Source organism: Elephas maximus, chromosome 16, assembly GCF_024166365.1.
Source record: "Elephas maximus indicus isolate mEleMax1 chromosome 16, mEleMax1 primary haplotype, whole genome shotgun sequence".
Taxonomy (NCBI): Eukaryota; Metazoa; Chordata; class Mammalia; order Proboscidea; family Elephantidae; genus Elephas; species Elephas maximus.
In genome coordinates, this window is record NC_064834.1 from 35342423 (window position 1) to 35353544 (window position 11122).

The 11122-nt window shown below is 41.9% G+C and overlaps 1 protein-coding gene across 2 annotated transcripts; it reads right to left on the reverse strand.

The window, feature by feature from the left end:
• Positions 1 to 5576: 5576 nt before the first annotated feature.
• On the reverse strand, positions 5577 to 10171 carry MBL2 (mannose binding lectin 2). 2 transcript variants are annotated; one of them, XM_049855871.1, is made up of 5 exons: positions 10116 to 10171; positions 8868 to 9036; positions 8330 to 8446; positions 6640 to 6708; positions 5577 to 5985 (listed from the first exon to the last, which is right to left on the reverse strand). In XM_049855871.1, exons 2-5 carry the CDS (start codon positions 9025 to 9027, stop codon positions 5612 to 5614), a joined length of 720 nt encoding a protein of 239 aa, XP_049711828.1. In that variant the 5' UTR covers positions 9028 to 9036; positions 10116 to 10171; the 3' UTR covers positions 5577 to 5611. The 2 variants fall into 2 exon arrangements, with proteins under 2 accessions (XP_049711828.1, XP_049711827.1); XM_049855870.1 differs by lacking the exon at positions 10116 to 10171 and adding an exon at positions 9633 to 9692.
• Between the last annotated feature and the right edge of the window lie 951 nt (positions 10172 to 11122).

Here is an 11122-nt window from a genome sequence, read left to right on the forward strand (position 1 = left end):
GGCAGGGCCAGTCATTCAGCTATGGTGCAGCAGGGAAGATCCAGATGAAGGGGAGGGGCTGGGACAAGTTGTTTGTGGCACATACAAGGCCCAACAATGCTGGCCAGGAATCAGTGCTCGGCAGGTTCCAGTAGGCTGTGCCTGTACGGCTTGGGGGTGTGATGCCCAGTACATGTTGCAGGTAGGCAAGAAAGAGGGGAGAGGTTGTGATGTGTGGAGCTAATAGGGGTGTGGGAAAGAGGAGAGAGAGGAGACAGAAACAGAAGCCAAAAACAAACAGGCAAACAAATAATAAAAAAAAAAAGATGCTAAGGGAGTTTGCCTTTGCAGTGGACAGATGAGAAACCAAGAAATGGAGAAAAGGAAGGAAGGGAGGAAGGAAGCGAGGAAGGGAGGAAGGGAGGAAGGAAGCTAGATAAAAATTTGGAAAAGAAAAACTCCCAGGAATCCCAGAGTCCACCCAGTGAGGATGCTAAGACTGGGGAAGTGGCTCTCAGGCTGCGCAGTATAGCCTGGCTAGAGGGGGTATAGATGTCACACAGCACCAGGTATTCAGGAGAAAGAAAAAGAAGATAAGTATAGAGAGATAAGAACTGAGAAATGGAGAAAGACAGAAAGGGAAAAAGAGAGAAAAGAGAAAAACAAAAAAGAAAGGGGCGGGGGGGAGAAAGAAATCTCCCCAGGGATCCCACCTATGTGTCTGTGCATATTTGGGGAGTAGCTCCTAAGCCGTGCAGTGAAGCCGGCTAGAAGGGGCTCCCAAGCTCCCAAGATGCTAAAAGAAAAATAGGTAAACAAAGCAAAAAAAGGAAGAAAAAAAAAATAATAATAAGCCCCAGGGCTCCCACCAGCATGATGTACTGGGTTGGGGGAGTGGTTCCCCAGTTGAGCATGGCTTCACGGCCTTTCAAGAAGAAGCAAAGATGGTCCTTGGTACCAGGTGTTCCACAGAAAGGAGGGGGAGGTCATAGGAGGCACAGAAGAAACCAAGAAAGACAGAAAGAACCAATACAAGCTCAGGGACCGGGCCAGTGTGGGCAGGATGAATCCAAGCAGACTGAGGCCAAAGCAGTGCCTCTAGGCCAAGAGACTGCAGCTGGCAGGAAGGAGGGATGTGGAGAGTTAGGAAAGCACATATGGCTCCTTCCTGGGTGCTCTGCCAAATGCTGGGAACTTCGTAAAGCTGCTTTCTTGTACTGCCTGTCCACTGATCTCCAGTGTGGGTGGGGTGAATCCAAGCGGCACAGATGCTGCACTTCCCAGCCAGCTGAGCCCCTGCAGCCAGCCAGGAAGCTCGGAGATAGAGCAGCAGGGAGAGATTGGGGGGTAGGAAAGTGTGTATCTCTAGTTACCAGGTGCTCTGTCTCCTGCTGGGAGTTCCACTAAGCTACTTTCCCATGCTCCCTATTTGCTGATCCCCGACAGGAGTCCAAGATGGCCGATCTGTGCTGCGGTAGCTGATGGGGCCTTCAGCACGAATCTCTCTTTGCTGTCTGTCCTCTGTCAGTTTCTTATTCTATTCAGCGCTTGGCTAAGATCCTTTTCTCTTCATTGGACACTTCAGGTTCCAGGAATGATGTTTGTCTCTGTTTTACGTAGTTTTTTGGGTCTTTGCTGTGGAGGGACGCTGTGTCGCTTCTGTCTATGGAGCCATGTTGGCTAGGCAGACTTGATTTTTCAGAAGAGCCAAGTATATGCTGATAAAAGAGTTACACTTTGAAAATAAGAACGGAGATATGCAAATGTAAAATGATGGGGAAATATATATTATGCAAACACTAAAGAAAAAGCTGGTGGGGTGAATTAACATCAGGCATATAACATTTTAGTGAAAGAAAATTACTAGAGAGAAAAGGGTTATGTCATAACCAAAAAAAAAAAAAAACCAGATTAAAAACAACAAAAAGTTATAATAACCCTAAATTTGTATGCACATAATAATATAATTTCAATATATATAGAAAAAAGTTGACAGAACTAAAATGGGAAATAGAAAAATTCATAGTAAGTTGGCTATTTTAACATGTATCTTGCAATAACTGATTTAATAAGGCAAAAAAACAAAAATCTGGGAGAATATAGAAGATAGGAACAAGTTTCATATCCTGACCTAATGATATACTTATAAACTGCAGGAAACACATAATTTCCAATGCAAATAATATATTTACCATTGTAAATCATAAACTGGGCTATCAAAGCAGTCTTAACAAATTTCAAAGGAAGGAATTTATACAAAGAATATTTCTGGCCACAGTGGAATTAAGCCACAAATCATTAACAGGAACAGCACATAAAAATTCCCAAATATTTGGGGATTAAGCAACACAGTTTTGAATAAACATGAGTTAATGAAGAAATGAGAATGAAAATTAGAAAATATTTTGAATTAAATGATAGTGAACAATAGAAAATATTTTGAATTAAATGTTGGTGAAAAAAACAACACATCAAAGCCTACGGAGTGCAGCTAAAATGGCCCTTCAAGAGAAATTTATCATCTTAAATGCAAGGTATTTAAAGAAGAAAGGTAGAAAATCAGTGATCTGTGTGTCAATTTTAACAAGCTAGAAAAAGAACAGCACATTAATCCCAAAGAAGATAAATACAAGGAATTCATAAGAATCGATTTATAAATAAAATTGATCAGAAGACATTAATAGAGAAAATCATGCCAAAAAAAAAAAAAAAGCCCTGGTGGCCACAATGGTTAAGCATTCAGCTGCTAACTAAAAGGTTGTCTATTTGAACCCACCAGACCCTCTGTGAAAGAAAGACCTGGCGATCTGGTTGCTATGAGTTGAAATCGACTAGACCACACACAACAAATCTTAAGGAAATTGAATCTGAAATTAAAAACCTTCCCAGAAAGTAAACACTATACCAAGATGGCTCTGCTAGTGAACTTATCTAACATCAAGGGGATATTATTCTGTTTACCACATCCCCTAATAGATTTATAACAAATATTTGTAAAAATTATGAAGTTAATTCGAAAATTTATATTGAAACATAAGGGACTTAAACACTTTTAAAGAATAAGGGAAAAGTTTAAGGTCTTATACTACCACATCTTAAGCTACCATAATTTAAGCAATGTGGTCTTAGTGCAAGGATAGACTCATAGGCCAAAGGAACAGAATAGAGTCTAGAAACAAACTCATACATATATGGTTATCTCATTTATGAACAAGGCACCCGTGCATTTCAGTGAGAAAAGAACAGTTTCTTTAGTAAATGATGCTGATATTCATATAAGTGGATATTCATGTGGTAGAAAAATAATAAACCTCGACTCCTTCCTCTTGCAATGTAGAAAAAATATCTCAAAATGGCTTATAAACATATATATGAAAATAAAAAGTAAAGTTGCTAGAAGAAAAATAAGAAATCCTGAATATTATACAAAAGTATTATCCATAAAGGAAAATATGTTTAACTCAACTTAATTGAAATTTTTATGTTCATCATGACACCAATGCAAAATTGAAAAGGCAAGTCACAGATTCAAAGGCGATATACTCAACACGGGAATCTTAAACCCATAAAGAGGATATTCAGATGACCAACAAGCATATGAAAAGGTGCTCAAAATACCATTTCTCATCAGGGAAGTGGAAATTAAAGCCACAAGGAAATAGCAGTACACAACTACCAGAATGGCTGTGATTAAAAGGACTGACAATATCAAGAATTGACAATGATGTTAAACAACTGGAACTCTCACATGTTGCTGTTGGAAGTTTAAATGGATACGAACACTTTTCAGCAGAACTTTCAGACCAAGGCTAGGAAGAATGACCTGGTGATTTACTTCTGAAAATCAGCCAATGAAAACGCTATGGATCACAACGATCTGACCCATCGTACATGGGGTTGCCATGAGTCGGGCACCAACCATGTCAGCTAACAATAACAATTAATGCTAAACATGGGAATACCCTAAATGCCTGGAAATTCCACTTCTAGGAATATAATTAAGAGAATTGGGTGCATATAATCACCAAGACATGTATAAAAAATAATTATAGCAGTTTTATTCATAATAACCAACAGCTAGCAATAACCCAATCACTCATAAAGAGTAGAATGGATGAATAGTTTAACCTACTAACTTTCTCTAAAGTAAATATCGTATCATTTTAAATTATAAAAAATAAAGTTAAAAACTTCCAACTCAGCATTTATGAGTTTCTGCTATGATCCAGGTGACTTTGTAAACTTGGGGTGTCAGAGTTAGGGTTCTCTATGGGTGTGCAACAGTGTGTGCGTACCTGTGGAGCTAAATGGCATATGAACAAGGTATCAATCTAAACCCTGGGATTTGAGACATGATGACAGCATGGGACCCATTTCCATCTGATGATGCCAATGGTTCATTTAGACTAATTTTGTCAAACTGAGGACCCATCCACCCCCAACTTCCTTCACTCTAATCATTCCATTATATCCAACATATACACACTGAAGTTTTTTTGAGATATTCTCCATTCAGACTCTTAGAACCCAGAACTCAAGGTGCTCTCACCAATGTAAGACCTACTGGTTTAGTTTCACTACAATTTTTTCTTCAACTTGATTCTCTTTAAAAGCAAAAATGAGCCATCCACAACTAGAGAAAGACACATGGCAACTTAAGTAGGGCATGGTGGAGTTATTAAGATCTGAAATATAGTAACTAATATGCATTTAGAGATTATTCCTGGAACTCTACTAAGTACTTTAAAGTTATTATCTTTACAGTTATTATCTTATTTAATTGTCTCTGCTCATAGTTATAATAAATGGCTGAGGCAGTCTGTGAGCTCAGTCACAAAGCCATTAAGTGTAGAATTGTGAATCTAATTTAGATAGGCCTAACTAGAGAGCTCAGAGCCCTGGTGGCACAGTGGTTAAGAGCTCAGGCTGTTAACTGAAAGGTCGGCAGTTTGAATCCATCTGCCACTCCTTGGAAACCCTGTGTGGCAGTTTTTCTCTGTCCTGTAGGGTCGGTATGAGTCAGAATCAACTTGTCAGCAATAGGTTTTTTAACTAAAAAAAAAACCCAAACCCGTTGCCCTTGACTTACTTCCAACTCACAGCAACAGCTCAGATTCTGAAATATTTCTTTATTGTCTCTGGTAGCTTAGCATAATGGCAGATGTTTCCCAGACAATTTTTCAGCTCTGGACCTGGGAATGCACTGCATGAAATTGTACAGTGTTTATTGTTTCTGTCAATGATTTCACTCCTATCTTAGGAAGTGATCTGACTTTTTTTTAACAAGTCCACTAGGCCAAATTCTTCCAAATAATTTGTTGCCTTTAAAACCTTCTGCTTAGGAAACTGTATGCTGCCAAAATTTAAAACATTGGATGCATCTTCAAGAATGGTGGTTATTACGGCTGATTAAGGATGAACTAGAAACTCTCATTGTATCATTATCAGGTTCTCCCCCTTCTCACTTCCATGTCCCATCATTCAATCCATTCTTCTTATGTTCTCCAGTCCCCCATCCCCACAAAAAGAACAACTCCACACTGAGTTTGGGGAAATCTATTTATTTTTCAAAGCAGACTGTAGGTTTTTGGGGTACAACAAAGGTCAAGGAGGGCCGGAGAGGTGTGCTCCCTCAGGCAGGAAACTCGCAGACTGCCACAAAGGAGTGAGAACAGGAGATGTCATTCCATTTGCCATCTTTCAGGAGCATCACACAGTCTTCCGAATTGTCAGCGTCATTGGGCTCACCATTATTCCAGTTCACAAAGGTCACACTCCTTCCTGTCAGATCCACAAACTGGCCTTCAGTTGCTTCATCGGTGATGCCCACGAAGGTCTCTCCCTTGGCCACATTCTGGATGGCTGCGTTCTCTTCAGCATTCATAGGGGTGGCTACAGAGCCCTGGTACTGAGCGCACAGAGCCTTTACTCTGCCAAAGGTCGTCTTTTCACCATTGGTCAAGAAGACCTTCTTCCCAACCTTTTTGCCCAGAGAGAAAATCAGCCCTGAAATGGGAAAAAGTAGGTGACACTGACTTGTCTTTAAGCACGGCCCTAGTTGCTTCTCTGGGCAGGCCTTTAGGGTAGGGTTGCCAGATAAAATACCGTATGTCTAGTTAAATATGAATTTCAGATGAGCAATTTTTTTTTTACTGTATGTCTCATGCAGTACTTGGGACATACTTATACTGAAAAATTTTAATTGTCGCTTACCTGAAATTCAAATTTAACTGGGTGTTCTGTATTTTTATATGTTAAATCTGGCAAACTTACTCTGGAAAGACAAATTGGCAGAAAGGCCCTTGTTGTTTTGGATCAGAATTTTAGAATGCATATAATTCAGAATTCACTATTGTCTTAAGACTAAAGAAAAATACTTGAGAACATGAGCTCTGGGCCAGAAGCCAGCTTACAAAGGGTGATAGGTCCCATTTTCAGTGACGTGACAGCAGAATATACAGGATCTGCCAATTATTAGTTCTGTGCCTTTGAACAATTTAATAACCTCCCTTTCCACCAGAAAGGTGGTGGTAAGAATTTCAGGAGATAACAGCATGAGAAATTCCTATCCAGGAACCAGGAAATAATATGCCTTCAGCAAGTATTTATTACCTTCCCAAACTCAAAGCTGCCTGAAGAGTAAGAGAGAAGAAGGCTTACACTGTTTGATACGGTCCAGTTCTGATCGCAGAGCTTGTCTTTCTGAAGCAGCCAGGCCACTATCATAATCTAGAAAATTAAAGCAGGGTGATACAGCATTGTTGAGGTGATGTCCCAAAACTGTGCATCTCTGGGTGTGGGCTATGCTTTTTCAAACTAAAAATATTTTCTTTTCCATCGATACTTGCTTATTGAAGGGAAATAAAAAAATACAGAACATCAAAAAAAGGGGAAAAGTATCTCTATTTTCACCCAGTCCAAAACATCACTGCTCGCAATCTGTTGAAGGTATCTAAAGACACTTCATGCACACGTACATGCCCACACTCACATGCAATGCACATACATTCCCTGATTACTTAGCATGATAGCTCTCCTTAGGCCAGGCTCTTCAGTAATTATTTTTTTTTTCTAAATAAGTTGCTCTAGCAAGGCTGAAAAGAAATCTCTTGGGGAATTATAGGCTGGTGAATATTGCCTTAAAAGGTTGAAGGGTTTTGTCTTTCTGAAAGTTTTGTTTTTGTTTTTCCCTGTTTGTTCTATTTATCAGTAAACGAAGATCTTGTGAGTTTTCTATTATCCAAGCAGGAAGGGGATGAGATAAGTATATGTGTAAACCCAAACCACTTCCATCCAGTCGATTCCGACTCATAGTGACTGTATAGGATTGCCCCATAGATTTTCCAAGGGAAGTTATGTGTGGGAGATGGCAAAAATGGCTTCGACTGACTGCAGCTCCTCTCATTAAGAAATGAAATCTATTTCCCCACTCCTTGAATCTGGTCTGGCCTTGTGACTTGTTTTGACAAATAGCATGTAGCAGAAGAGACTCCGTAAGTGTTCTGAGCCTTCAGGAGACCCTGCAGCTTCTGTTCTTCCTACTCTTGCGAACCCTGTGATCATCACCCTGTGAACAAGTGAAAGACAGTCTGCTGGATGATGAGAGACCCATGGCCCAGTTACCCTCATCACTCCAACTGACAGCCAATCAACAGCCAGATATGTGAGTGAGACCACTGACAATGAGTTGACCATGATTACGTGAGCAAGCTCAACTGAGACCAACAGAAAAACCACTTGGCTCTACCCAGCCCAAATTGATGACCTACAGAATTGCTTGAATAAATGGCTATTGTGGAATGTATTGTTATGCAATAAAAAATAACTGATACACCTTATATATACTAAAAAAAACAAACCAGTTGCCATCAAGCTGATTCTTCTGACTTATGGCAACCTCACATCGTACAGAGTAGAATTGCTCCATTGGGTTTCCAAGTTTGTGACCTTTTGGAAGAAGATGCCAGGCCTTTCTTCCAATATGTTTATGGGTTAGTTTGGTGAGTAGTTGAGCACTTAACGATTTGGTCCACCAGAAGCCCTCTTCTGAGATGGCCTGTTTCTTTCCTCTTGGACCAGAGCCTTACAATTGACTGCTTAAATTGAAGGGGAGCCAGGTTCCAGTTCCTCCAGGGGGCCTTGTAAGCAAGAGGTCATGAAGGGTTTGTAAGTCTGGACTCAGGCACAGTGGGAATTCCCTTGGTCTCTGTGTAGCCTAGAGAGTACTGAGGGCACTGGGCCAGGAAGCAGAGTTAAGTATCTTCCAGTGAGGCAGCAGAAGGGGCACTTCCTACTTGTACCAATGCCCTATGTGCCCTTAGACCAGACCTTCCTGGGATGAGCGCCTTACCTGAATTCTTTCCAGGATCTCCTTTTGGACCCATTACTCCCTGCAACCCAGGAAGGCCTGGGGGTCCTTGAGGTCCCAATTTTCCAGGAGGACCCTGCAAGCCTCTGAGCCCTTGGCCTATTGAAAGAGAAAGGAAACAAGACTCAGTATGTGTGTTCTTGCTCTCTTTCTCCAAGAATTAGATGACCAGTCCATTTCCAGGAGAAAGGAAACATTGACCGAGGGCCAACTTTTATGAGTCACTGCTTCCAATGAGCTAGAGATGAGTCACAGAAGAAAGATTCTCCTGTGTTCCATGGTATGGCCTGCCCTCAAGGTCACCACCCTGGGTATTCAGAACAACCACATGTCACCAACTCCTTTATGGAAGCCTGGTATGCCAGAGAGCTTGAGCCCTATCTCTTTCAAGTTGTAGCATATAGTTGAGAGAAATACAGTCTGCCTAAACACAATCTGGTAAAGAGGACATTACCATCCTCACATCAGGAAGTTTCTCCTGGGAGGTACAGTCACCGGGACAGAGCAGCTCATCCTGTACCTGGTTCTCCCTTTTCTCCTTTGGTGCCTGGGAGGCCATTGATGCCTGGGGAACCACAGGCAACCACATGGCAGGTCTTCTGGACTTCTTCACAGGTTTCTGAACAAGATGCTGTCATCACACTCAGGAGAAGGAGAGGGAGCGAAGAAAACAGGAACATGGTCCTCGCCTAGATGTGGGGAAAGTTAAGGAAGATGATCTCACCTGGTACAGATAATCAACACGTAGTTAACCAACATGCCTTTTGTCCTATGACTTGTATTGGGCAGTGATGTAGAGATGGTTGACCCATACCTGGTCTCTAGACTAGGGAGGTGGACAAGTAAATCTTCCTATGACCTTGTATTATCAGTACTTTAACAAATGTACATACAACAACATGCAGTGGGGGGCCGAAGTAGGGGAGTAAAGGGTGCCCAGGCTTCTGGTGTTACTTCTGGAAGATTGTCAGTATGCTTCCTGTGTCCATGAGAAAAAATAAGGCTACATAGTGTCAGCCCACTCATGCCTGTTGACTTGAGGAGTGTGAGGGTGAATGGAGGGTGTCTGTTGGAGACCTGTCCTTTCTTGACCCATGTGCCACTTGCACCTGCTTTCTATCTTCATATCCCACTCTCCTCCAGGGGCAGCTAGCCATCATTTACTCAGTAGCAGGTACTAAGGTGCAGGCTGGTTTTCTAGAAAGGAAGTGTCAAGATCCCGACCTCAGATGAAGCCTTTTACTAGTCCCGTAATTTGACCCAGAATTAGCTTGAGTTTGCTTACTCTTGATGTTGTATTTCCCACTGCAAGAGAGGCTTGCTTCCAAAGCATTTTCTCCAGAAATTTCTCATTACGCTTGCCTTGGCAGGGTGCCAGATCCCTCTCTCGTTCTTGGCAGGAATTCCCGTGTTCTGTGAGTCAAAGCCTTGAATCTTTCTCCGATTTCTCACTCAACATTCCATGTGTCCTTCAAAACTCCCTTCAGCTGTCCCTCCCAAGGGAACTTTAGTATCCCAGCCCCGTAGACCTAGCCCTCCAAAGCTCCCTTTGAAAACAAAGACACAGTCTCATTTGTAAGTCATCAGGTAGATCTAGGAAGGTCACAGGTACCCCAGCACAAGACAGAAAGTGATACCCCGGCATGCCTCCTGCCTGCCATCTACCATCCCTCCGTCCTCAGTAAGTCTTCTCTAGGCCTCCAGAGCCAAGTCAAGTTGCCAGACTCTTGCTCTTGGACCCCAGATCCATGCATAACATGTGACTTACTGGGGCTTCTATAGAGCAGGGATGCAGTGATAAGGAAGCTGGCCCTCCAGCCTGGGGATGTGGCAGATGCTGCAGGGTGAAGGGGAGGCTAGACTCAGCACTATATAGCCCAATCAGCCTATTAACAGGAATAGTGCTGGCCTGGCCTTCAACCCCTAGATTAATAAATAACTCTTGGGGCTGCACTAAACTCTTCCTGACAAAATTCCCTAGAGATCTCTTGCACAATGCTGGACCACTGTCTGCTTTATTGAGCATAATTCCTCTTTCAATGCCACTCATTTTGACATTTCCCATTGCTCAGCCATAATAAGTAAACTGACGTGGTTAGTGATGTTGGTATCCCTGTTCCTAGCAGAGGTACATATTGATATATACGAACTCATGTACATCAATTACAGGCACACAGACACACACACACACACTCTCCTTTGTGAAGGCACAACAGACTGCTTACTGCTTTTAGGGCCCCCTCCTGCCTCAGGCTCTACACTTGATGTTTTCTCTGCTGGGGTGCTGTCTCCAGTGCATCTCTGTCTAGTTCTTTCTCTTCTAGTCAATCATTCTTGTCTCCAAGAAACCTGTCTTGATGACTAATCTAAAATATTTGCACCTAGTCTCTCTATGCTCTTAGTTTGCTCTATTTTCTATCTGTACATGATACAGTACATGATACTGTCCTGGCCATTTACTTTGGTACTAATTTATTTTCTGCTTCTGCCTTTTAGCCTGAAAGCTCTGTGAGTACAGAGCTCTCTCTGTTTGGGTTCCCTACATCTGTAGGGAACCAGAAATACCGTAGATTATTCATAAATGAGAAACCCTGGTGGCGTAGTGGTTAAGTGCTACAGCTGCTTAACAAATGGTTGGCAGTTCAAATCCACCAGGTGCTCCTTGCAAACTCTATGGGGCAGTTCTACTCTGTCCTATAGTGTCATTATGAGTCAGAATCAACTTGACAGCAGTGGGTTTGGTTTTGGGTTTTATTCATAAACGATGATTAAAAT

Bases quoted from the DNA above. Each gene is read 5' to 3' on its own strand.
- MBL2 (XM_049855870.1), bottom strand. From the start codon at position 9,680: ATGCTTTGGAAGCAAGCCTCTCTTGCAGTGGGAAATACAACATCAAGA. The intron at 8,447-8,867 runs GTACAGGATGAG...CTCTTTCAATAG, and splicing joins AGGAGAAAAGGGAGAACCAG to GCCAAGGGCTCAGAGGCTTG. The intron at 6,709-8,329 runs GTAAGGCGCTCA...TTAATTTTCTAG, and splicing joins AGATCCTGGAAAGAATTCAG to ATTATGATAGTGGCCTGGCT.